The sequence below is a fragment of the Maylandia zebra genome, linkage group LG6, assembly GCF_041146795.1.
Source record: "Maylandia zebra isolate NMK-2024a linkage group LG6, Mzebra_GT3a, whole genome shotgun sequence".
NCBI lineage: Eukaryota > Metazoa > Chordata > Actinopteri > Cichliformes > Cichlidae > Maylandia > Maylandia zebra.
This window is the reverse complement of record NC_135172.1, coordinates 33194155-33222064: the sequence shown is the minus strand read 5'-3', so window position 1 is coordinate 33222064 and position 27910 is coordinate 33194155. Positions and strand designations below refer to the sequence as shown.

Below are 27910 nucleotides of genomic sequence, written 5' to 3'. Positions count from 1 at the left end.
AACTTGTCGCTTTCATAGAAAACTTAAACCAATTTTAATCAGAATTTTGAGACATCAACTACTAGAAAATAATTACAGTCAAAATTCCTGGTAGAAAACTGTCTGCACTGTTATTTAAAGACACTATAAATAATTTTGATAATCATTAATACAACAATGTTGATCATTATTACCACAGTCATTATGATGATTTTTTTTTTTTTTTTTTTTTTTTTACCGCTTTTAGTCTTATATTTCCCAATGCTGCTCATCAAAACAATTTTGGCGCCCAGAGCGCAGACTGCTAGACTGTACCAACTAAACAAAAAGAAAGGCGAATAAACAGCAATAATAAAAGACCTAATGTTATGTCACAAACGTAACCCAACCGTAGATACACATTATATTATTGTTATATTTGAATTTTTACCTTTCATATGAATTATTTAGCTTCCCCACATGTAGGAATATAGTGCAAGTATATCCCTACAACCCAGTTTCACAAAATGGTATCATCCATTCTATCCCGCCCCCGCCGCCATTTTCCATGTTATTCTTTCCTGCCTTACAGTATTTTATGATTTTTAATGCAACAGTTTGATTGTTAAGTTTGGATTATTATAGTTGTGGTTTCTCCAGCTTGGCGCAGGGAGTGTTTCATCTCCAAATTTGCAGAGGGGACGCCCTGGATAAGCAGCCATGTATATTAAACAGGTAAGCTAACGAGACCAGACTGATGCGTGTTGCCGACTGTTACTGGTCTAATAACAAGATTTAGGCCAGCTTAACGTTTTTCCACTGAATGATAAATATATAGCTATCGAGGCTTCACTCAAAGTATAACGTTGATTGGATTGCAAAACTGTGTACAGGCACTCCATAAACGGCAAACGTTGTGTAGCTATCTAGCTAACGTTAGCTAGCGCTATTTGAATTAGTGTAGAAGTGAATTGCCTGTCCCCTCTCGAGATGCTAAGCTAACGCAACTAGGCCAGGCTCAGGTTTTCCGATTTGTATGCTTCTTTTCATTGTTGTTATAACGTTTAATGTTGCATATGATGCAGAATACGAGAGTTTATTGTATAGTTGTCGGCTAACTCGGCATTGTTGATTTCAAATCTTCAAAAATGTCCTGAATGAAAGTAGCGGTAGACCATCAGAGTGACCATCAGCCAAGGCCCTGTTGCCTCGTTTTATCTGTGATGGTGCTATTCAGCATAAACAGTTTACACACCTTATGTTTACAAATATTCATAGACCCAGGAGCTCTTTGACCATGTTTAACTGTAGCATGTGGTTAAAATATTGCACTGAAACAGCTGATGTTGTTGTCGGTGTGTTCACGGTGGTCTCTGGTTCCCTGTGCAGGTGATCATTCAGGGGTTCCGAAGTTACAGGGACCAAACTGTGGTAGACCCTTTTAGCCCAAAGCACAATGTCATCGGTATGTGTTCATCCACATCTTTCCATAATTATTTTGTATTGCACCTGAGTTGCTAATCAGGTTTTTCGGATACTTTATGTACTGTATGTCACCATATCCTCATTTTGTGTTTATTTTTCCCTTCGTCTTACAGTTGGGAGGAATGGATCAGGAAAAAGTAACTTTTTCTATGGTATGAAGCCTCAAAACTTGCTGCAATATAGAATTCAAACATTTAGACTTCTAAGACTTTAACTCCCGTTCTCTTTTTTTTTAGCCATCCAGTTTGTGCTCAGTGATGAATTCAGCCACCTGCGACCTGAACAACGCTTGGCCCTGCTCCATGTAAGTACAGGAAAATGTACTGGGAACATGAGCCTTTAGTGGGAAGCTATGAATGCAAGAATGCTTGCTAAATAACAGATTACTCTCAATCAAAATCTTTGCATTTTTCTACCTGTGCCAATTGGCAAAAATGTTTTTTGTTTTGTTTTTTTAATTAACTTTTATCACAGTGTGAGTGATTTTGCTTTAGCTTTGACTAAAACCTCTTTGGTAGATGCCAAAACCTCGTTGTGTAAAAATCTCTCTCTCCCTGTCACTGTAGGAGGGAACTGGTCCACGTGTCATTTCGGCTTTTGTGGAGATTATATTTGACAACTCTGACAACCGACTGCCGGTAGGAATGGCAAACATTTCAAATTTATTCTATTACTGTATTTTCAGCTTGATTCCATTGTGATATTATTTAAAAAATTCCATAGGCCTCTCAAGGAATGTGTGTGTATGTGTTAAATAAATGGTCACTGAGCAGCTTGTGGCTAAACGTGTATGATCATATAGTCTCTTTTCAGTGCTGATATTTGTTTCACAATTAAATTTGCATTATTGTTTACATTGGTTTGTATCAAAGTAAACCTCAAAATAAAAAAAAGGAAAACACAATAAACTAAAATCCAAAAAACCAGCAACATCAACCCTTTTGTGCTTTCTTTTGTAACAAGACTCTTAATCTTGGGTATTAAAATGGTGAACATCCTTATTCCAATTTAAGTTGTTCATTTCATATTGAATATTGAAGTCTCTCCTGGTGATGACTGTTATGAAGACCACTGATTGCACTGCGTTGCCTTCAGTACACACAGTCCTTCTTATTCTGATGATGAAGGCCGGATGTCTGTGAAATGTTGCAGCCTGGTGATACTGTGGCATAACCTGCCAATTATCGTCCTCTGTGTGACCCTCAGCTTGCCCAGTGATAAATGCATCTCTTTCTAGATTGACAAAGAGGAAGTCTCCCTTCGTCGTGTCATTGGAGCAAAGAAGGACCAGTACTTTTTAGACAAGAAGATGGTGACGTAAGTATTGCGAGGGATCAGCTGTCCATGTTAAATTTGCCAAAGGCCAATACTACATGTGCGATTCCATCTATTCTATGCACTCTTCTTGTTGCAGTAAGAATGATGTCATGAACCTTTTGGAGAGTGCTGGCTTCTCTCGGAGTAACCCCTACTACATTGTCAAGCAGGGAAAGGTGAGAGACAAGTGCAGTGCCAAGCCTAATTTAATGCACAGTAGTTTTTGGTGATGTGAAATGAATTTCATTCTTCAAGCAGTGGTCATTGGGTGGGTAGTTCTAGTCGAACAGACAGTAAAACAGTGTTGTCCTCACTATTTATTTACCTTAGTCTGTTTTCCAAAAACTAAGAGTATTAGTAGACTAAATAATTGATGTTAATTTAAAAAAAAAAATCATTAATTAATTATAATTATTATCATTTGTTTTCTGATAGGAATATCTCAGAGGTACACCAGATATTTGGAAAATTTACCTTATGTTACTGTTTTATGTAGATCAACCAAATGGCCACAGCCCCTGACTCACAGCGTCTAAAGCTGCTGAGAGAGGTGGCAGGGACACGAGTGTATGATGAACGCAAAGAGGAGAGTATTTCCCTCATGAAGGAGACAGGTAAACGCTTTTGAATACCTTTCATTTTGTACAACCGTTGATTGGTAGATTTTAATTCATTAATGTTTTTAATTGTCTGTGAACAGTTTTGTTATTACATGACATCAGCTAGATTGTTTTGAAAAGGCTTTATAATGTATATCTATATGTACCATGTTTCATTAGCCTTAGGCAGGATTTGTAATTTGTGTCACATGTACTGTCGCCTCACAGCAAGAATGTTCCTGGTTCAGATCCATTCCAGGGCTTTCCTTCCTGCAGCATTTTAGTTTCATTGTTTGTGTGGTCGTCAAAGCACTTAAATGTATAGAAAAACGTACTCCATTTCCACTGTCTTATAGCAGTACTGTCGGATTTCCATCACAGTCACCGTTGTGCATGACTGTAACCCGTGGCATTAAATTGTTTCTATAACAGAAGTACTGCTTAATTTTGTATACCTTTGGTGAAGGAGTTACAAAGAGAAAAACCTGAAAACAATCCACTGTGTGTTTTCCTCAGAGGGGAAGCGAGAGAAGATCAATGAACTGCTGAAATACATCGAGGAGCGTCTGCACACCTTGGAAGATGAAAAGGAAGAACTGGCTCAGTACCAGAAGTGGGACAAAATGAGAAGAGCTTTGGAGTACACAATCTACAACCAGGAGCTGAATGAAACCCGTGCCAAGCTGGATGAGGTAATAAAGTTGTGAAAAACGTTGAAGTACACATGCAGAAAAAAAACACAAAACATAGACTTCTCTGTATTTTGATGCAGGCGTAAGAATGTAACGCAACCCATGTTGCAACCCAGTTGCATTATTTATGCAGTAAAGCACGAGTTCTATTGTCCTAGACATCATTATAAACTTAATTAAATGTGAACAAATGCCAGTATCAAGTAGACTTTCCTGCCTCAGTAACAAGACTTTTGTACTACGTTTGGCTCTTTTAATAGTTGTCCACCAAGAGAGAAACCTGTGGAGACAAGTCCAGACAACTGCGTGATGCTCAGCAAGATGCCAGAGACAAAGTGGAGGTAAAGAAACAAAAAACCCCAACAACCATTGCTTGGCTTCAGTGAAATCTCATCACAGAATGATATTTAAGATGGTGTTACAGTATTTTGTAAATGACCGTGAATGATGTGTTTGTGCTCTGGTAATTGATCTACTTTGACATTTTTGTGTTTTAGTAACAAAGTCATTTGTTAATATTGTTTGATTTTGTTCAGTGCAACATTTCAGGTACCATAACCACAAAAAAATGCAATTAAATTTTACTTTTGTGTGTTATTTTCACATCTAATGTTTGTTGACCTCTTTTTTTTTTCCTCTAATATATCATTGCTTATCTAAATATATCACGCATTTCTAGATGGTTAATGTCATCAGCTCATCTTTGTGACCTTGTTAAATAAATGACGCATCATTTAGTCGCTGTAAAGGAAGTAGGTTGTTGTGGTTTTTTTTGTTTTGTTTTGTTTTGTTTTCCCCTCATACAATGATTCTTTATTTTGGCTCTCTTTGTGTAGGAAACGGAGCGTGTTGTGCGAGAGCTGAAGTCTAAGATCTCTGCCATGAAGGAGGAGAGAGAGCAGCTGTCGGCAGAGCGCCAGGAGCAGATCAAGCAGAGGACCAAACTCGAGTTGAAGGCCAAGGACCTGCAGGACGAGCTGGCAGGCAACAGTGAACAGAGGGTACGGAAGCCTCCCATCTGCGTCACTCTAAACACGTGATGATGCACCAACCACACTCCCCCTGCCTCTTTCCCTTTACCATCTCTGTATAAAGAAAAGGCTGGCAGTTTTTTCTCTTTTAATCCACTCCACTCACCCCTGTTATAGCCGGAAATGTGGGTACTTTCCAGCCCCTCTGGTGTTGGCCAGAGGGGCCGATGGTGCGATATGGCAGCCTCGCTTCTGTCAGTCTGTTCCAGGGCAGCTGTGGCTACAACTGTAGCTTACCTCCACCAGTGTGTGAATGTGAGAGTGAATGAATAGTGGAATTGTAAAGCGCTTTGAGGGTCTCGAAAAGCGCTATATAAATCCAATCCGTTGTTGTTGTTATTATTATTATTATTATTATTATTATTATTATTATTATTATTATTATTACTTGTCCAAGGTTGCTTTACTTTTCAAGAATTTTGGCAAGGGTGTCTGTCAATTTTTCAGTCTGTTTATAAAACCAGAAATCCCCAAATCATGACTTATTTTATTTAGTATGGTGGGATATTATTCCGAGAATGTCCAAAAGAAAACAGCATAAAACTTAATCAGTAAACCAAAAGGCACTGATCCAAATATTCAAGTGCTTCATTCTTACAAAACTAATAATATGTGGTTTTGGTTAAGGTGTTTTAAAGGTATTTATTTCATTTAATGGATGCAGCTGTTACTTGTCAGTTTAATATAACTATATTTTAATGTATGTGATCATGCATCCAGTATCTGTATAATATCTAATATCATGAGTAATATTAAAACAGGTCAACCAGTGCAAAAAAATGTGCAGTTGGCTTGTGGGATGGGATGAGAAGCAAAACGGAGTAAGCACCAGGTTGCGTATCAGACTCTGCTTACAGCTCCACTATACATCATCCCTGGCATGAGGTTTCGTGTACAGAATTGGCATGCATCACTCTCCATATGGCTTGGTGTTTGTGTGCACATGTGAGTATGAAGACGATAATTATACATAACAGCTCTATTGGCTCAGTTTTTATGGTTCATGGTGGGTCCCAGGCAGCATGCTGGCTAGTGGTTGGATTAAGCCCACCTGGCTGCGGCTGGCACAACACCAGCCAAAAGTTATTGGAGCAAAATGAAAAGCCTCTCTAGCTACAGGGGATCCTGGTTTGATCAGCTTTGAGGTGGCTGATCAAACCACGGGGGGAAAAAAGTGAGCACAGCCATCTCACAAAGGAATTTGTCCAAATCAGTTGTCAGTTACATTTTCTATTAATACTAGCACATTTTGGTTTACTGAATATTAATGCTCTTTTTATAGGATTCTCTTCCAGTAGATACCTTTTATATAAATCTGTTGTAAATGTGTTAGGGCTGTCGGTCTATTAAAATATTTAATTGCGATCAATCGCGTGATTGTCCATAGTTAACTCTGTTAATTGCAGATTTTTAAAAATGTATATATTTTATTACATTATCAGTGGTGTTTTTGGCCAGGAAGCAGTATTTAAGACTTCACGTACTACGGTGTTAACTCGATTCACATCGATTGTACAAATAATTTTGTTCTTCTCAAGGGAACCGTCTGGCAGAGCATTAAAGCTAAACTTGTTATTCAAACGACCCTTTTCTTCATCCATTTCTGCTTATCATTCACAATGTTCTGATGCTTCACTTCCAGACACCCCAATCTAAGGATGGTGGGCCACAGGTCACAGCCCAAGCACGCATGTGTTAATCGAAAGAAAATAGAGGTGTTAAAAGGAATAAGCATTAATGCGTTATTATCCTGTTAACTTTGACAGCCCTAAAAATATAAGTATACATTTTTCATAATTGTCATGAGGATTGTTTATTCTTCAACACTTTTCCTCACATGTAACTCTTCTTTTCTTAACCTTTCATTTGTCAGATTTGTTGGATTAATAATCTGCTCTTGATCTTCCAGAAACGCTTGTTGAAGGAGCGTCAGAAGCTCCTGGAGAAAATTGAGGAGAAACAAAAAGAGCTGCAGGAGACTGAACCCAAGTTCAACATGGTCAAGGAAAAGGAGGAGCGGGGCATCTCCAGGTAGGGATGACTCATTCTCAGTTATCATTCCCCGAGCAGGCGGTGACCGGGCGTGATTCAATGAGTCAGTCAACCTGAGTTAAATATAATTTGATAGTGAGAGATTAAAGGTGTCTTCACATGAGATATTTGCTAATTCCGTTGTAAAATTATTTTATTGCATGTGTTAAACAAACATTTGAATACAGGAAGGAAGGAGAGCCAAAGAAAATTATCGGTTCAGTTTATAAATCTATCATCCCCCTTTGTTGTCTTGCAGATTAGCTCAAGCTACACAAGAGAGGACAGACTTGTATGCTAAGCAGGGTCGTGGCAGTCAGTTCACCTCTAAGGAAGAAAGGGACAAGTGGATCAAAAAGGAGTTGAAGTCTCTGGACCAGGCTATCAATGACAAAAAGAGGCAGATTGCTGCCATCCACAAAGACCTGGAGGACACAGAAGCAAACAAGGAGAAGAACCTCGAGCAGTATAACGTAAGATAATTCAAAATGTTTCAGACCTCCTTTTCCATGAAAAAGAATTGCACACTGAGTTTTGCTTTCCTGTCTTTTGTTGCTCTAGTTGAAATAACTAGCTATTCTTTTTTTCTGACACTGTTTTTACTGGAACATTTTAACCTATACTTATTTTTCCCTTTTATTTTGGTATTTTGCAGTCTTGTGCATACAGCTTGAAGAAGTGGTAAAAAAAATGTTTCTAGGGGATGGACTGGTGGGAAATTTTGAAAGGGGGAAACAAATCTTTATTATGAAGTTAACAGTTTGAGACTAAGCTTTTCATTACATGACTTGTGAACATTTGGTGCAAAATCCACAACAAAAAAGTGGAAAAAAAAAAAAAAAAAAACAGTCAACAAGGCATAGACTTTCATTTGGCTCCTTAACTTTACACAGATTTAAAATAAATAATTTTGCATTTATTTATTTCGGATTAGTGGTGTGATATATGTCGTTTAGAAAAACATTTCTGCTGTTTTGATCTGACATCCTGGCAGGTTAATGTGTCTCACTTCAAACTTGTATCTTTAGAAACTCGATCAAGATCTGAATGAGGTCAAGACCCGTGTGGAGGAGCTGGACAAAAAGTATTATGAAGTGAAGAACAAGAAAGATGAACTGCAGAGCGAAAGAAAGTAAGGACCTCGTCTTTGTTTTTAATCTTCTCTCTGACCTCACATCTTTAAGATGTAAATGTATAAAATTCAGTCATATTTTAAACTTTTTTTTTAGTGTGCAGTTTTGATTAGTTTGACATCTCATGATAAAATGAAGCTTTACATAAGTCAGACCTGCATGTTGAATTGAGTTGAAAGGTTGTTGTTTAGCCTTTCTTTTAGCCAGTATGCTGTTTCCGCTTGGCAACCTTTAGATAGATGCCAGTGTATTGTCTCCTGTGAATGTCACCAGGCCTTCTCAGTCCACTTAAACAATGAGGTGTGTTTATGTAACACAGAGGATGATACCTCAGGCTTCTGCTGCCACAGTTTCCTTGCCTTTAAAAGGTCCTTCAGGGTGGTTGAATTGTGTCATGAGGCTTTTTAGTGAAAACGCGCAATATTGTTCCATGTTTCTTGAAGCACGACAAAGGCAGCATTCACATTCAGGCCTCTCCAGCTATTATTAGGAATGACACTCAAAACGCATAATTTGCCTTAAGCATAAAAAGAGGTTGTGATCTTTCTTTTTTTTTTAAACTGAATTCTATTAAATTCAGCAAGACCCTTATTACTGTCAGCATGTAAAACAGATTCCACGAATAGTTTGTGTATGTCAGATTTTTAATTATGCACCCATCATTGTGATCCGCTGCGCAGTCTGTCGGGTGAGAAGGCAAAATGACAGCTGCAAGCTATTAGTAGCATATCTAAAAATGAGAACAAATGATGAATTTACTCAAACCGAAACAATGAGATGGTTTGGCAGGGAATCGAGATGATATATTTTTACTTGAGGATGATAGTTACAGTTTGCAATTAAAAACAGCTTGACTTGAAATTATGTGAAAGTGAATGAATATTTATGTTTAAATACATTCAAACTATGAATCAGCAGCTGTGTTGGTTTCATAATCTATTTCCAAGATGAAGGAATACAGAGATAAAAGATGTAACCCTTTATAAAAGAGAGTTTTAGTTTGAAGGGGTTTTTTGTTTTTGTTTTAGTGTCATGACTGCACTTGCGTTTTAGTGCTTCTGGTGACATAAGTGTAACAGTGTGTGACTCTCTGTATCTGCCCAGCTACCTGTGGCGTGAGGAGAACGCAGAGCAGCAGGCTCTGGCAGCCAAACGAGAGGACCTGGAGAAAAAACAGCAGCTCCTCAGAGCAGCCACCGGCAAGGTCTGTGTCACTGTACATGACTGCGAAATTATTGACGTGCATAATGCAACTATAGGATCCCCAATGCTTCCACCTGGATACAAGTGAAAGTGTGACTATGCATGTATGGGCACAGAAGTGGATGGGTTTTTTTTCAGAGGATTGAATCCTTTTACTTGAACACACACACACACAGTACATGGATTTATCTTCCTCTTTCCCAGGATGTCACTTGTAAGCCACAGGTAGACCTGCCATTATAGTTCACACACGCACTTACATACAGAAGAGCTGTTAGCGAAGAAATGGGCAAGAGAAGATAAATCAAATCCCAAGTTTAAAAAAGAAAAAGAGGCCTCGCTCTCTAAACGAGCCCACCTTAATACAGCGACCGACTCACTTTGTGACTCAGCCGGTTGTCAGAATAGATATATCAAATGGAATCATTCATCTGCGTCGCTACTGGCACCTTATGATAGCTAGCTAAATTTACATATGACTCACTCCTTTCTGCCTCATCCAGTCATTTCTTCGAGGCATATGCATCAATCAAATATCACTTCTGAATAATGTCTGCCCAGATGAAAGGAGGCTGTGTGTAGCTTCATGGACAAATGTCCTACATTTATTTTTCTTACATTACTCCCGGCTGACTCATCCGTCTCCAGCCTTTGATGGGCTATATCTATCTCACATTTTTATATTCGCAGTGTATATTTCAGTGTAGGATTGCGCCATGGAGTTAATACAGACCTGGGGTTTTTTTCATGGCTCATACAATATGAGTTTATTTTTCTGTGCTTTTTTGTGTGTTATTTTGCATACTGAGAATGTAGATCTTTCCTCCAGGCCATCTTGAACGGTATTGACAGCATCAACAAAGTCCTTGAGCATTTCCGTCGAAAGGGCATCAACCAGCATGTCATCAATGGTTATCATGGCATCGTCATGAATAACTTTGAATGTGAGCCTGCTTTTTACACCTGCGTGGAGGTTACAGCTGGGACCAGGTGTGGTTTGCTTTTGTATTTTCATTCAAATGTCTGTGTAGGCTGAAATGAAAACAACACTTTCTGGCTCCAAGTCCTTTTATTATGCAAGATTATACAAATGTGCCCGGTGGGTAAAAGGAGCAGGTTGCTGCGTGGGTAGCCATCAGCCCAGTCAGTTTAAAACATTTAGTCTGAAGTTACTCCCCCGTTTGTAGTATCAGTATACCATCTGCCTTAGGCTTTTTTATTATTGCTTTATTCTTCCTCTTTAGAACCTGTTAAAATTTTTAAATATCAAATGGGAGTTTTCATGTTTACTCACAGAGCAGGTGTTGTAGATTTTATAAACAATTTATGATTTATAGTAAAAAATTACTTTTGTTTGTTTTGTTTTTTCGTCTTTGTTTGTTTCTTTGTTTTTTTTAAGGCTGTTTTACCACATTGTGGAGACTGATGAAGTGAGCACTAAAATACTCATGGAGTTCAACAAAATGAACTTGCCTGGAGAAGTCACATTCCTACCTCTGAGCAAGCTGGACGTCAGAGACACCGCCTACCCAGAAACCAACGTAAGTACCTGACATGAATGGGCGCTTTGCATGTATTAAATTTTGAATCTACTAGCAAATAGTGGTATACAGTAATTGACAGTGGCAGTTAACATAAAAACTGCATTCAACTTTCCCTTTGTTCAGTCCTCTTCATTCCATTTTTCTCATCAAGATTTCTACTGACAAATTAGTTTCATTATTACCAATGATTTTTTTTTGTTTGTTTGTTTCATTTTTCTCCATCAGGATGCCATCCCAATGATCAGCAAGCTCCGCTACAGTTCCAACTTTGACAAAGCCTTCAAGCACGTGTTTGGGAAGACCCTCATTTGTCGTAGCATGGAGGTTTCCACCCAGTTGGCAAGAGCTTTCACCATGGACTGTATTACTCTGGAGGGTAAGCTTTGCTGTGAAATGCAATACAGCTTCAACAATTCTCAGTGCAAAATACTCCAGTTGAGAACATTCATATCATTGTTTTGTTACTTACTAGGTGACCAAGTCAGCCACCGTGGAGCTCTGACAGGAGGATACTATGATACCAGAAAGTCTCGCCTGGAGCTTCAGAAAGACATGAGGAAGGCTGAGGAGGAGCTGGGTGAGCTGGAGGCCAAACTCAATGAAAACCTGCGCAGGAACATTGAACATATCCTTTCTATTAAAACGTGTGGCGAGTTTGTTTATCATGTTGATGTTAGAGCGCTGTGTGTTGCTGTCCGTTGAGAGTATGAGCAAACTTGAAAGTTTCACTGAAGAATCGCGTTATTAGTGAGGCAGAGTTTTGGCCCCCTGCTTAGACTTACTGACAATAGAAAAATGGCCTGGGTTTGACTGGAATACCGAGGGAAAAGGGAGTATGTGATTCAAGACTGAATTTGAAAATGACTAAACAGACATCTCCCACTTTGAAATGTTATGAAATTCATAAACACTGGAGACAGACAGTTAATAATCGGTATCTGTTAGATCCAAGTAGATTTTCTTTCCTTTTCAGGATAGAGATTGTGTTTGCCTGAAAGGTTTAAATCATGATGTACAGTTAAAACTAGCCTTTCTAAAATCATTTTCATATTGACTTTTAAAGTAAACATTGCTCTGTGTTGACAACAGAAAACTTTGCACCCTCTTAGGACTAAAATTTTAATTTAAATTGGAGCTGTTTTCTGTATAAAACTATGTTATTGAAAGTTACACCACCCTCATTCAATTATGCAGTGATGTCACATGGCTGAACCTTTGTTTTAATTGTGTATTAAATCAGTCTGGGTTGTGTAGCTACCTTAAGGCCAGTTGGAGCCTAGCTGGGACGCTGTGGCAGAGTTTAATCGGGTCAAGAAGGATTAGTGTGTGTTGGGTCACATCGGCCAGAGCCATGACTCACTGCTGGACAGCTCATGAAGGCCAAACAAGTGGATCACAGAGGATTTGTGTTTGCATGTGCGATGTATTTATGAATATGGTCACTTCCGGCCCAGTACGATTAAATGTCTGTTTGCACACCTGTGTTATGGTGTGTAGCTTCTCACTCACTCACAGCCAGTAAAGCGTATGCTGCTTGGTGTGTGCGCACCTGGTGATTACGTATATGTATGAGTCAGTAGGCGAAATGGGCATCTGTGCCGATGACATGGTGCTTCACTTCACTCCCCAGAGGAGTGAGTCAGAGAATGAATTAATTATTTAAGACACCTTGTTTTTCACTCTCCACCTCTGCCCTGTCAATAAGCATGAGCTCCCAGCCATTCCTTCCTTCCTTCCTTCTTTTAGTTGCCGTCTTCACTGTTCCATTACATTGCAGTGAAACTTCATACAGTTTTTATGTGAAACAGAAATTTTAAATGTACCTGATTTTATGTGGTTGTGCTAATTTATCTTGTTTTTCTATGGAAAAAAACTGTTTGCAGCCTGATATTATCTGTTCACATTTGTCAGATTATCTTTGAACATCTGTTTTCTCAGTCTTCTCTGGTCAGCAGGCAGGAAAATCCACTTTCCTTCAGTCCTTTTTATATCACTACATTGATTGGTCTTGGTGTTCATTGAGTCCTGGAGCCACAGGAGTTTTGCAGTCCTTTGAAGATCAATAAGCCTGTCTGTTAAATTAACTTAATGATGAGCATGTGCAGCCCTTCTTAATCCTCTGCTTTGATTTTAGAGACACCTCCTTCCCTAAAAGCCCAATCACATTATTGGAGCACTAAATAGCCTACAACATGCCCCATGACTTTACTCATTATCTGATCAGTGTCTTTTGTGTGTCTGTCAGTACGATTACAGAAAATTTAACCAGGCTGAATTTCTTGAAACTTTGGGAAGAGGTGGTGTATGTGCAAAAGAAGAACCCTTTACATGCTTTAATTTTAGATCCAAGTCACTTAAAATAGCTGAATGTGACTTTGGCCTTGGCAGAAGATCAACTCTCTGAGTGCCCTTCCAGTTTGCTGCTTCAGCTTCAACAAAACTGTCTCTGTTGTTTAGGGATTCTGTGCCAAAGTGCTTAATTAAAGCTGAATCATTTCTTATCCTTTTTATTTAACCGTTTCAAGTAGTTTGGTTGACTAACAAAAACAAATAAATTAACAAAACCAAAAACTGACTTCTAAACATGGAACCTTCTTCCTGTGGCATTAGAAGCACAACTGGTGATTTTAATCTCTAGTTCAAGACCTATTAGAAGAAAAGTATGACACTTAAACTAACAGGGTAATCAGGTGTTTATGTGCTATGTATTGTATCATTGTTCTGTGACATTCATTAATCTTGCACCAACTCATTTCTTTTTTCTTCTTTTGCTATAAGGGAAAATTTGTTTCTTTCTCAGCTTGGGGACTAGCAAAAGCACTGAAAACATTAATATCATTTTGGAAAGTGTATGTCACAAGTGTATTTTTAAGTGTATGTTACACTTTTTTACCTGGGGGTAATTTAATTGTTGCATTGCGACAGGTCACATCAAACTAGTTATATCAGATTGTTTGTGAGGTTTGAAATGTAGTGTTTACTCTTGTAAATATTGCAGTTTGCAGGTGTTTTCATTGTCTGGCATGTTTTATGTTGGTTTGTAATGTTTGCTCAGCTGAGTTGACATACAGTTGTATTTATTGTGTAAGTCACTAGTGTTTCAATGCTTGAATGGGTTTCATGGGCTGCATATCCAGGTTTCTTGCAGTCCCAGCACTTAACTTGCTTGGAGAAATGGTAATAACGATTTAACAATGCATCGCATCAGGGACCTTATAATAGGCACTGCAATATGACGTAACTGTGATTAGCTCAAGAGTGGCTATTAAGAAAAACTGAAAATGCTCGTCTGTAGTAAAAATTGGCATATACTTCCTTAACTGCCACCTCCACGTATCAACAATGAGATTGACCAACTGATGAATCAGATGCAGCAGATCGAGACACAGCAGAGGAAGTTTAAGGCATCCAGAGACAGTATTCTGTCAGAAATGAAGATGCTGAAGGAGAAGAGGCAGCAGTCAGAGAAGACTTTCATGCCCAAGGTAATATTACCTCATTGTTGTAGTGTATTGTAACCTGTATAAAAACCCTGTGTTCAAGATCACTATGACCAGATTTTGTTATTGATGTTTAACTTGGTCTGTGCCTCAGGTTCAGCCTGTCCCCATTATTGTCTTAATGTTGCCCACTGCTGTCTAACGTTCCTTCGTTTTTTCTCTCTCTCTGTCCAGCAACGCAGCCTTCAGAGTTTGGAGGCCAGCCTCCATGCCATGGAGTCCACCAGAGAGTCGCTAAAGGCGGAGCTCGGTACAGATTTGCTGTCTCAGCTCAGCCTGGAAGATCAGAGGCGTGTCGACGACCTCAACGATGAGATTCGTCAGTTGCAGCAGGTCAGTGGACACAGACTGTGTCTGTTGCAGCATTTGTGACAGTGTTTCTGCACTGTAAAATAACTGACACACACACATGAATTTTCATTTGTGTAATTGTGCTATATCAGTTTACAGCAGTTTATTGCTCAAAACTTTATTGTGCAATTTATTCAGGTTTTTCAGGGGGGGAAATCACACTGATGTGAAAAAACAAAAAACTTATGTATCAACTGTGAGACATTTAAGAAAAATGTTCCAGTGAAATAATTACTGTCTTTTAGAAATGTGTTGAATCTGAAATTGTGGCAGCATCTGTGCGTGCTTACATGGAGTTCAGAGAACATGCCGGTTACCTACATTTGTTTCTCGGTGTCCTTTCGCTTTCTGCCTCCTCCTAGTGTATTCACATGCTCTGACTGAGGTGAGAGAAGCAGGCAGCAGCTGTGTGTGGGATGTTCCTGTGATACAGCATTGCCCTGTCTTTCTCTTTCACGGCCAGCTGCTCTCGGCTTTCCCCTCATTGAACTTTCAGCCATTCCTGCCATCGTTGTGCAACAACTCCGCCCCCACAACATGAAGCCTTTCATATATGGTTCTGTTATGTTTGCTGTTGTCAGATTATATTACCTGCAACAGAACTCCTGGTTTAGTTTTCATGGGTTTTGGTTAATATGATATTTGCTTCGACATAAGTGGGCAAAGACTTGTTCCTTTACATAACATTCACTGATAACTGTCGCTGAGGCAGATAAGTGTATACACAATTTTTATTTATTTATTTTTAGCAGATTGTATTCTGTGTAGACTGAACAGTTAAAGTTGCTCTCATCTTAGGATTGTCAGGATGTTTATAAAGGCAGAAACTGCAAAATTGGCTTTTAGATAAATGACTATCACTCCTCACACATCCGTCACTCTGACAGCACCATTTCATGCAAGAGATTTCTTTTATGTGATAAACAAAGCAAGAAAAACCCATTCAAATATCAAATCACTGGTATTTCAACACATAGTGAAAATATCACATAAGTAACTTTTGTGCTTCGATGTCTTTATTCACTTGCAGGACAACAGACAGTTGCTGAATGAGAGAATCAAGCTTGAGGGCATCATGACCAGAGTAGAAACATATCTCAATGAGAACTTAAGGAAACGTCTTGACCAAGTGGAGCAGGTACATCATCCCTTTAAGCACTTTGCTTGTAGAATATGTTTGTCACATGATCTATATGTGTATGTTTGTTGAATTATTTCCCTTTTCATATTAACAAAGTCAGATTATTTTAAGTTCTGATTCTTTGTTTTCTGCTGTTAAATTGTGGTCTGTTACAAATTAATTCTTGGATATAGCCGATTTAATTATAAATAATGTTTTCATTTTCTAGGTAGAGAGGTGTTTGAATGACCCTCTCTTTTTATTTATTCTACTATTTTGATGTTCCCTCACTTTGTATTTCACAGGAGCTAAACGAGCTGCGTGAGACGGAGGGAGGCACGGTGCTCACGGCCACAACCTCTGAGCTGGACGGCATCAACAAACGTGTTAAAGAGACTTTAGCTCGATCAGAAGGTATGTGGTTTTTAATTTATTGATATGTTTGTCAGTACTACTGTTCATATGTTGGGATAAAATAGTCACTGCTGTGGTTGTGGCTACATTTATGACACATATATAGAAGCTCACGTATTATTTTACTAACAGGACAGTTTATACCTACTTAAAAGTGGTTTAAGTTAGATTAGGTTTCACTTTAGACATAATCACTTACAGGGGATCCTGTTGGTGTATTTTTAATGGTTGCTCCTCTATTGTAATTGTTTGCTTTCATTAAATGTAAGTCTGTCTTACAGTTGTCCAGAAGTTAAATTTGAATTTATAAAGAAAATGCCTGAAAGCATGTGTTTTGGAATAAGTTTTAATTTTATTATGATCACAAAGAAAAGTATTTTTAAAGAGTTTTTAGTATTTAAAGTAAATTACTGATTTTTGTCATTAAAGACCAGGAAAAATAATGAAAATGTTATTTTTCAGGGCAGGAAGGGTTTTTGAAAATGAAATAAACCCAAAAAGCCATGGACACTTGCTTTAAAAATACACATGAAATAATGTGACTCAGTTAAAACCTTTTTTACAGTAATTATATAGGACACAATATTCAGTTTTTGTTTTTTTTTTATTAAACATCATTGAGCTAATATAAAGGGTGGATCAAGTATCTGGGTCTTCTGCTGTCACAAAGGCTTTGCCCTTAAAGCATAGCTGACAGCTGTAAATAATACTTTAACAACTAGGTTCACTGCCTGCTCTAGTGTTCGAGAGGAGAGGCTGCAGCTGGACTTTAAATTATACCTTAACTTTTGACGTTGACTTTTAAGTCTTATTTTTTCATCTATAGATAGGCTATAGGTAAATATCTGTATCTCTGTGTAATCTGTAGCTATGTAGTGCTCATTACTGCACATTTCCGGGTAAAATGAAAGCAGAGAAAAAAAAATCAAATCGTTCCAGTCTTCTATCTCTTATGCTTAGTTAATTTATTACCTGTCTGGCTCAATTTATTGTTGTCATTTGAGTGTAAATTGAAAAACTGTAGGATACCTTCATTGAGTTGGTACTGCCAGCAGATGGTGAGAATGGCTGTGATGCCTTCGAATCACAATTTGAATAATATGTTTTTGCACAGACTGCCTGGTCGCACATTTGTATAAATGTTCTATAAATGTGGTGCAGTGACTCAGAGGTGATAAAATGCAGTTGTCAAAAAGCACTTGTTTCTGAATACCCTTAATTTGCATGGATTCATATTTCATCATTGGCACTAACTAATTAAAGGCATTCACAGCATCATCCTTTTCTTATGTAGGCGCTATATTCAGTCATCCACTCTTGACTATTGTCAGTTTTACCTTTGTTCCAAAAAAGAAAGAAGAAAAATCTTAATTTCTTCTTTATTTAAATGAAAGTAAGAGACATTGTCTCCCTTTTTGTAGGTTGTTGAGAAAAGGCTCTAAAGACAAATGATGTAATCGCTTCTGCTGAACAAAGATGACACAAAGTCTTACGAGCCATCTTGAAACTAAGGATATACGAGAGTGGTCGACAAAATAATTAAAAGTTGCAGGCCTTCGCTAGATGGCACTTAAAATAGTCAGTTTAAGTAATTATTCGTATTTTAGTGAGTTACAACATCTCAAAGATCTTTCCAGCCGTGATCTTTGCAGCACCTTTCTCTCTCTGGTCTGTGACAAGTTGGAAATCAAAGGAGGTGGCAGTGCCACAAACTTGGTGCGTTCTCCTTTGATCAAGGAAAGAAAAGTCGAGGCTTTCAGTGTGTAACCACATTCAGCAAAGGTGTGTGGATGTGGATGGGTTTTACACTGCCAGTACACTGGCTAGCATTGGCTACTGTTGGCAAACTCATCGTGCAAAGTGCATGCATGTTGTGCCGCACATGTCAGCAGCATTTAAAATGTTACATCATCAAAGAAAGTAACCACTCAAATCTAATTCAATAAAAGGCTCAAACAGTCCACCCAAAATAAGTTGGTAAAAAACTTCCCCTTACCATCTTTGTTGTTTTTTTTTTTTGTTTGTTTGTTTTTCCCAGACGAAGCAAATTGCAGTAACTATTAAAGAAAGTCATCTTTTTTTAAAGTCAGGAATTCGGCAGTATACTATGTGTAGATAAAAATCTAACCCATATCACCTCCTCAAATGTCTTTCCCAGATCTGGATTCTCTGATTGACAAGACTGAGGCGGAGATCAAGGAGCACATAAAGAGCATGGAGCGATGGAAGAACATAGAGAAGGAGCAGAATGACGCCATCAACCATGACACAAAGGAGCTGGAGAAAATGACCAACAGACAGGGCATGCTGCTCAAGAAGAAAGAGGAGTGCATGAAGAAAATCAGAGAGCTCGGCTCGCTGCCTCAGGAGGCGTTTGAGAAATACCAGACCCTCACACTCAAACAGGTACGCCTTGCCACCCACACACACACACACACACTCACACACAGTGCTTAATGATGTTATATGCTCGCCGCTGGCTTTAAAATTTCTTTTCTTTTTTATCAGCCAGCCCTAGCACTTTTCAGACATGTAGTGTACAGTGTTATTTTTCAGTGGGAGTTTATTAAAATACGACATTTATTATTTTCAGTGGGGAAATTGTTCTGCCTTTTACATTCTCAATGGAAACAAAGCACTGGGGGCTTTTATTTTCACTGGGAGCTGGGAGTCATGCTCAGTCACTTTAAACTAACAAGTTTCAGTGGGAAAGTGTCAAAAACAGAATAAAATGCATTTTAAACATAGAATAAGGCACAGTTTATTGGAAAAACAAGATACACAAAAAAGAAAAGCAGTTTTAGTATGAGTAGAAATACACATATGTACAGCATCTCGCATGTGAGTTGAAGTGCAAATAGGCAGAAACTGACACAGTGATAATGATGTCTATGCTATGAGCAGATGAGGTAAGTGATAATAGAGAGAGAAAAATCAGAGATTATAATAATCCATCTATCCTGGAAAGAACAGATGGAGTGATTTAAAAGAGCACTGTTGTGCGTGTGTTAAAGTGTTTGTAAGAGTCCCACCTCCCATACACAATGGAGAGGAGTTATAGAGTCACAGTGAGACAAATATCTTCTGTAGCACTCAGACCTGCATCTCAGGGCAATGAGGCTTTTACTGTATTTGCTCTGGTGACCAGTCAGGGAAGCATGCACAGGGTAGAATGGATTTTCCATGATGCTGAAGACTTTCTTCAGCATCCTGCTCTCAGACACAGAGTCTTAAGTTCTACTCCTAGAATTGGCCCAGCTTTCCTGATCAGCTTGTTGGACCTTCTTAAAGACAACTTCAGCGTTCCTGGACCAGTCACAATTCACTGTCTATGCGTATCTGTTGTCCTCAGCCACCTCTTAATCTAACTCCTTGGTGCTGCCAGGAGAATAGGAGGAACCTGTTTCCTATTGGCTAAAATCAGTGGCTTAGTATTAGTGATGGCAAGCTGTAGATTAGCTCACACCATCTATAAAACTGTCCACCACTCTGCTGTACTTCTGTACATCAGTTATGCAATGAAACCCTCTCAATTCTTGGAGAGGGGCTCATACCAGCCGGGTTATGCCCAAAGTAACATCCTATTGATCCCGTCCCAAAACACCATCCACCCACATCCACACAAAGACAGCAAAGAGCATAATTCTCACAGTGTTTGCAGTTATTTCAAAGAGGGAGTGTGCTGGGTGCAGGAGCCAGTTGATGGCATCCTCCATGTGTTGTTTAGAGTGACTTTATATGAATAGATAGACTGGTAAAGATAATAATTATTCATTTTAATTTAATTGGTTTCACTTAAGAAGGAAATATGTATAATATTAACTGTTAGCTTAGTTAGCTTTAGTTAGCATAGCAGTAGCTATAAACCTATGTGCAGTACATCAGTCTCATGCACTTGAACTATGTTTAACTGCACTGTCCCTTTAAATAAATAAATTCAAAATTCAAATTCATAAAGCTAATATGAATCGGCAGTCCCTTGGCAAGTTACATGCATAGGATCAGAAAGAGTAAATCACAAAACATCCACACACCCACTGTGGATCACTCGAGTCATTGAACACACTGACATATTATTCATTACTTTATGAAGTTGAATTGGTGATTGTACAAAATACATTCAAATCATTACTTTAGCACACATTTAACAGACACAGAACAACACTAGCTTGGAATCACATTACTGTCTGCCTGATTATTTTAGGTCCAAAATGTATTCCCACCAATGTTCATTAGCTTATAACCTTTGTTCTGGGGTTCAGCTGAGTAGAGAGCCTTGCTCCTGAAAAGCTGTTGGCATCAGTGAGAGTAAATTGGTGACCTGAAAGTAGAGCTGGGCGATAGAACGATAACGATATGTATCGCGATATAACTTTTACTCGATAGAGAAATTAAGCTATCGCGATAGACCTCGCCGCTCTTGTCCTCAAAAAAAAAAAAAAAAAGGTCAGCCAATCCAAATTAAGTAGCGCAGAGCCGAACCAATCACAGCCGCAGCGTCACGTCGCGTGACTTGTTACGTACAGCACAAGTGCCAAGCCGCACGTGTGTTTGTTTGGGAAGCAGCCAGCGGGTAATGGAGCCAGCGCGTAATGGAGGAAATGAGTGTGCCGACTAGAAAAATCAACCGAGCGTGACCGAAGAGAAAACAGATGATGGTTCCAACGCCGGAGAGATTGTCGAACGGAAGAGCCAAAGAAGTTCCGTAGTGTGAAGGTATTTCGGCTATTTCAAGTCTGACAAAAAACAGAGTAGCGTGCACTGTAAATTGTGCCGAAAGCAAGTCTGGAAATACAATAAACCGGTGCATGCGTCACACTGCGCCACGTTATTGTTTCGGTGAAATTAACTTCTACAATACTGTTACTGTTAATTGTACTCTCTGCAGTGTTTAAATGCTTACATATACACACAGTTACTGTCCGTCCACACATACGACTCTGTTCTGCTTCTATGCCCCAGCTTTGTTTACGTTTTCCCACCGAGGCTTCTAGACTTCTGATTGGCCAATATTTCTGCACGGTTAGGAATCTAGCGCCACCTGCTGCTTTGGCATGTTCATAGCAGCGTTTTCCTTCATTTCTCCCTTTGTGTGTGGACGGGATTATTTTTTAAAACGAAAACGGAAAATCTCCGTTTTCAAAAATACCCGTGTACATGTGGACGTAGCCTCAGTCTCTGACTGGAAGCGCTAATTCGTCATTCGGCTTTTGTCAGACTAAAGTAACTGTTAAAACTGTTTGAAAAGCTCAGCTATACAACAAGGAGAGATTGAGAATTTCCTTTTAGTTCTCAGTTTATTTGATATTGACAAAAGTTAGTCAGTTTTGTCTGTTCTTCTGTAACACAAACTAAGATTTATTTTTAGAATTAATATTTTGTTTCTAAGTGGAATTGACAATTTAGTCTGTTTCGTTTGTTCTGTTTTGAAACTTAAACGCTTTAGCGGCTGCCTTTTGTGTAGTTTGCAATATTTGCCTTTATTTATCTGAAAAAGTCTCATGTTCCTTAAGTACATCTACCCTGTTCAACTTATTATGGGAAATAAATATTTAAATAAAAACAAGCTGCTGATTATTTCACATTTTACTTGTGAGCAACGGCACATTTAAATCTTACAAATATAGTTATTTGGCTTATATCGTGATAGATATCGTTATCGCCTGAAATGAAAAAAACATATCGTGATATGAAAAAATCTCATATCGCCCAGCTCTACCTGAAAGACAGTATCCTGCAAAGCAGCGCAATCTTACAGGAACAGTTTTATTTCACATGTTAGCCATTACAGCAGCAACACAAACAATAATGAAATAGCTGGGTTGAGGTCAGTCTTTATGTGCATTTTGTCCCCCAAATCCATTTAGAAATATCTGCACATACACATGCAGCCAGAGCCAGGTCTCTTTAGGAATAAAGCCCAAGGCCATCACATCCCACCCACTCACTAGTGACTCACTAGACACTGGGGGTAAAGACTGTGTGTTGAGTGGACTTGGCTGCTTCTTTCATAAGTGTCTGAGTGCGCACACTATGTGTGTGTCTATGCGTGTGTGCTTGTGTAAGCCCCCCTCCTCAACAATGCCGAAAATAGGCTCGCTTGCTCATAAACACTCCATATAGTTAATCTTTCTCCACAGGACACTGCTTGGGGGCATGATGGTGCCATTGATTGCTGAAGTGTTTGAGAGAGCCATGTAATAATGGCACTTGGTCATTAGTGATTCAAAGAGATGAATTTATAGTTTGAGAGTTTGGAGAGACAGTGAGACACTTTCAGGCTAGACTAAACTAGATCTTAATTGATCAGGCCGTGTCCTCTTTCAGATATGAATAAAAGGTGCAAAACGCGTCCATGAAATGCATAATGAATGTATGTTTAGTTAAACATGTGAAACTCATTTTCTAGCATTATGAAACCTGTCCTTGAGTGGAAAAATAATCTGAAAATATAAAAGTACTGAGCAATATTTCCTGAAAGTGTAGCAAAATTGCCAAATTAGTGAGTTCAGGTTTTAAAAACATAAAAATTAAAACACGCATGTATGCATTTTTTATTATTATTATTTTTTACATTGGTGGCTTTCTGTGTGCATCACTTAATATACTGTTATTTCACAAAAAGTATTCAAAGGAGCTTGCAAAAGAAAAGCATCTGGACTTCTTTAAGTTGCTTGAAGACGTTTCACCTCTCATCCGAGAAGCTTCTTGATGAGAGGTGAAACATCTTCAAGCAACTTAAAGAAGTCCAGACGCTTTTCTTTTGTGAGCTCCTTTGACTACGATGACCTGGATGACTGAGAACCTTCACAGACACAAAGTATTGTTTTCTGAAAGATGGATGGATGAATGCACAAGCAATCTAAATTATAATTTTGAAAGAGAGCATGTTTTGAGGCGTAATTTAAAATGATACTGATTTAAAGCAGATCTGATCTTGCCTGGAACTAATGAGGTATTGTATTCCACTTTTTTTCCTCTCCTCCAACAGTTGTTCAGAAAACTGGAGCAGTGCAACACTGAGCTGAAGAAGTACAGCCATGTCAACAAAAAGGCTCTAGACCAGTTTGTCAACTTCTCCGAGCAGAAGGAAAAACTAATCAAGCGTCAGGATGAGCTGGACCGTGGCTACAAATCCATCATGGAGCTCATGAATGTCTTGGAGCTGCGCAAGTACGAGGCCATTCAGCTCACCTTCAAACAGGTACATTGCAGCTCAGACTCTGATTAAAATCTTCAGTGATACAAGTCCATGGTTTTTACCTTAGACCTGTATGTAAATCACCCACATTTTTTGGGGAAAGCAGAAGTGATCTTATTTGGATAAGCAGTGCTAACTTACCAGCCAAAGCTAGCACACTTCATACGTAAATCGTAGGATTGTAAATTCCTGGTAAGACACTAATAACACACTATAATTTCACACACCCAAAACTGGAGCAAATCTTTCTTGGGCAGACTGTTAGTACACCCAGTTACACAAAAGCTACATTAAAAATGCTTCAGAAGCTACAAACATGGTTGAGTGGTCCAGTGTGGTGACCTCACTTCGACTGAGGTGAAACCTAGAAGATGGCAAGAGGTTTATCCCTGAAGAAGTTCAACACTAATTTAAAGCATTTTCTCAGAATGTGAAAAATTCATCAAAATGTGACTAAAATTCACTTTCTATCTCTTCTTACCTTCTGCTCCTCTCAGGTGTCGAAGAACTTCAGTGAGGTTTTCCAGAAACTGGTGCCGGGTGGCAAAGCTACGCTGGTGATGAAGAAAGGTGATGCTGAAGGAAGCCAGTCTCAGGATGAAGGAGAGGGGGGTGCTGACAGCGAGAGGGGCTCCGGTTCACAGAGTAGCGTTCCCTCCGTGGACCAGTTCACTGGAGTCGGCATCAGGGTGGGAGTCTTTTTCAGTTCAGTTGTTTTATCTGCTGTTAGTTGACGGGCTTTACTGATTACCATTTATAAATCAGCTTTTTTTTAAAAAATGAATGGAAGATAATCAAATAAGAAGAAGATGCTATAAGTAAGCAAAATGCTTCAGCTCTTTAGTTTTTCCCATTATATAAAGTTTTATCATTTCTGAGGTAGAATTGTGCTTCTTGAGTACCCTCAGTATATTGAGTTTCCTTGAGTCTTTGTTTGGAAACATGTGAATGTGTATTTCTGGACTGTTATGATTTCTGGTCCTCCCACACAGAGAAAGAACCAAGGTGAGATTGGTCATGCAATGAGTAATGCGCAGTCCTCTTAGGGCTAAATTTATCTTTATCATTATCAGAGCTGTTGTAACATTGCAGAGGATTTGTTTAACTTCATGAATCAGAGACTCTTATAATAAAGTTCTTACAGTAAAGAAATTGATTTCTCTGTTTTTGTTTCAAGTAAAGTTTGATGGTCTAATTTGATGCACGTCCTGCGTAGGTGTCCTTCACCGGGAAGCAGGGCGAGATGAGAGAGATGCAGCAGCTGTCTGGAGGTCAGAAGTCTCTGGTGGCTTTGGCTCTGATATTTGCCATCCAGAAGTGTGACCCTGCTCCTTTCTACCTGTTTGATGAGATCGACCAGGCCCTGGACGCACAGCACAGAAAGGCTGTCTCAGGTAACGATGAGTTATGTGTCTACACAGATTAAATGATGGCAATTTAATCCCTATGGCTTAGTAGGGTTGATTAATAAAAATACCTCTCATCATTGATCGCAGTCTCCTCTGTAGTAAGAGTAGGTAGAAGGTGGACGATAGCCTGGAGAGAAAACAAATGAAAGCTAGTAGAAGTAGGAGATGAGCATCAGGGGTGAAAGGGAAGGCTTATGAAACTGTAGTGAGACCTGGTGCGATGCATGGTTTGGAGAAAATATTTACTGACCAAAAGAAAGTTAAAATGACAGTTGCTGAAATATTGGAAACTTTATTCAAAGCAAACCAACCTTCTTATTACAGATATGATTGTTGAGCTGGCTGGCCACGCCCAGTTCATCACCACCACCTTCAGACCTGAGCTGCTCGAATCTGCCGACAAGTTCTATGGTGTCAAATTCAGAAACAAGGTGAGGCCTCTTCCTTCGAGTCTCTGTATATCTACTGAGAGTCAGACTATGCTCCGGGATTAACAAGTTTTAAACGTACCTGAGCAAGTTTTCTCACAATCATCGGTGATCGTTTACAGCGTGATGATGTTTCTGAGAATTCAAATGCATTTGACTTTTTTTTTCTCCCAATAGTAGGTGGTGATTTTATTTTATTTATTTTTTTACAACAATAGCAAGAAAAATAAGTCTTAAGAGAGGCTGCTCATTTGTTCTCACACAGCCCAGCCTACTAAAGTCAGTGGGGGGAAAAACAACTATTTTCTTCACTTTAGCTTTAGGATTCAAGGGAGAAAATGCAGTGGTGGTGACAGTGTTGTAAACATAATTTTGCATTCTGTTCAAACTCCATTTGTCTTAAATCAATAGCATTCAAAGTTCATTTGTGTCTTTGTTCTCCGTCAGAAAAGTGATAGTAATTTCTTTTGTGTCTGTCTCTTAAGAAAAACGATTACTGCTCAGTCGGTGCAGCATTGATTAGTCATTAACCGTCTCTGTGTTTTTTAGGTGAGTCACATCGACGTGATCACAGCGGAGCAGGCCAAAGACTTTGTGGAGGATGACACCACCCATGGTTAAGAGTCTCCTGCTCTTTATCGTCCTCTCGGCCCCCACCTCCAGCCCCTCTTCCTCCATCTCTACAGCGCACTGCAAACCTCAAAGGCCTCCAAAACAGGGCCCAAACACAGACATATCCCACTCAGTCCAAAAACCTTTTTATAGTCGTGTTAAACATAAACAACACAGGAAGTCTCAGCTTCTTGTGACGTCCTTGTGATTAAGATGTAATTTAATTCATGCCCAGAAACCCCAACTGACCATTACTCATATTTAGAGTTAAATCTTCAAAGGCTGATACGAAAAATCTGGAGGACAAAATGCGGCTATGTTGATAATCTTTAAGCTGACGGACTTGATGTGAATCAGCCTCATTATAGATGACAGTTAAGAGAGGTGTAGTTATTTTACACTGAAAAAAAAAAAGGTTCTGAAGGGAGCACTTCATGTTTGTGTTACTGCGATGATTTATTTTAGCCGAATTTTGGTAATCTGTCATCCAATGATAAAAGCACCAGAGATGTAACCCTTCAGGATCTTTCCTCTTGTGTACAGTTGAGTGTTTTGATATGACTTGGATGAATCTTTGGGGGCCTTAGGCTCATCTGGATGTGTTCATTCTTACTCTGGTTTCTGTAATGTATACTCTTTGTACTCATGAAATATTACTTCTGTCACAAAAGCCACTTGGCTTAAAATGTTCAAAGCTTGTGGTTCCCTTTTTATGCTTGTATTCTGTCAATTCTGGTCTTGAGGTCATTTCAATATATGAAGTTTAATTCCAAAACAACAGATACCCATTTGGGAACCAACACATCCTCCTAACAAGAATGTTTGTGAAACCTGACCGTGTCCACTTGGGTTCAGTACTCGGTCAGTCGCTGTTTTCTAGGAAGCCAAGATGTTATTAATCTTAAATTTCCTTCATGGAGTCTTTGTTTGGGATTGAACTCCTCATATGTTGTACCTTGTTTCAAAGCTTTCTTTTTTTAAATGTTTGTGTTCCTTTTTATGTAATAAGAAAATAGAAAATAATAAAAGGTGAAAAAAATAAAAATAAAATAAATAAACACGTCATCTCCGCTTCATGAGACTGCCACCACTAGGTGGTGCTCTTTAATTGATTTTTTTTTTTTTTTTACAGCAAAGTCCATTGGTGGTAAAGTAACATATTTATGATATATGTTACTTTTACATTTAGTTTCTTCACATTTTCATCAGAACACAAGTGTGTGTGTACAGCCAAACTAATCAAATTATCTCAACAAAAATATTTTAGAGCAATTATGTTTGGTTTTACCGTGCTCAATATATTTATTAGTCCACCTGTGATTAAAACAAAGCAAAAATGTTTAAAAATATATTGAAAAATATACATGGATAAAAATTAATGCAAATAATAATTTCATGTTTTATACCGAACTTTAGACTTGATTAATTTGTGTGCAGGTTCAATGTTCAACCATTAAAAACTGTTTCTGATCATAAATCCAAGTAAATGACTATTTGGCCACTTAATAAAAATAAATGTGTTTTAGTAGTATTAAAAATGTGATTTTGTACCTGATGGATACCTTGAAGCTACAGCTGTGTCATAAACCTTAGATTAGATCTTGGTCTAATAAATGTGATAAGCACTGTATACTGGCAATGTAAACTGATAGATTTGATCTTAAAACATCTTTGAAAAGCTACATTCATGAAAGAAGAGAGATGTATTTACAAAAAGAAAAGCCCGTGTATATTCTCACACCCGATTGTGTTCCGTCACAACACTTGTCTGTGTCTAATCCTTAATTTCAACACCAAATTAATCTAACTTAAGAAGGAAACCTAATCCACGGCCGCTGTAGATTCAGACACAGGGCACAGTAGACATGTGGTCAGCAACTGT

The 27910-nt window shown here is 38.6% G+C and overlaps 1 protein-coding gene across 1 annotated transcript; it reads left to right on the top strand.

The window, feature by feature from the left end:
* The first annotated feature begins 499 nt into the window (after positions 1-499).
* On the top strand, positions 500-27107 carry smc3 (structural maintenance of chromosomes 3). Its single transcript, XM_004539144.5, has 29 exons — positions 500-693; positions 1348-1423; positions 1557-1595; positions 1680-1747; positions 2010-2081; positions 2681-2760; positions 2858-2936; positions 3257-3374; positions 3876-4051; positions 4312-4392; positions 4888-5052; positions 6992-7113; positions 7373-7586; positions 8142-8245; positions 9351-9450; positions 10279-10439; positions 10849-10990; positions 11219-11369; positions 11466-11618; positions 14327-14478; positions 14668-14826; positions 15875-15982; positions 16270-16378; positions 18537-18784; positions 23370-23582; positions 24077-24268; positions 24796-24973; positions 25313-25419; positions 25966-27107. The coding sequence occupies exons 1-29, from the start codon at positions 679-681 to the stop codon at positions 26035-26037; spliced, it is 3654 nt and encodes a 1217-aa protein (XP_004539201.1). The 5' UTR covers positions 500-678; the 3' UTR covers positions 26038-27107.
* Positions 27108-27910: the final 803 nt, after the last annotated feature.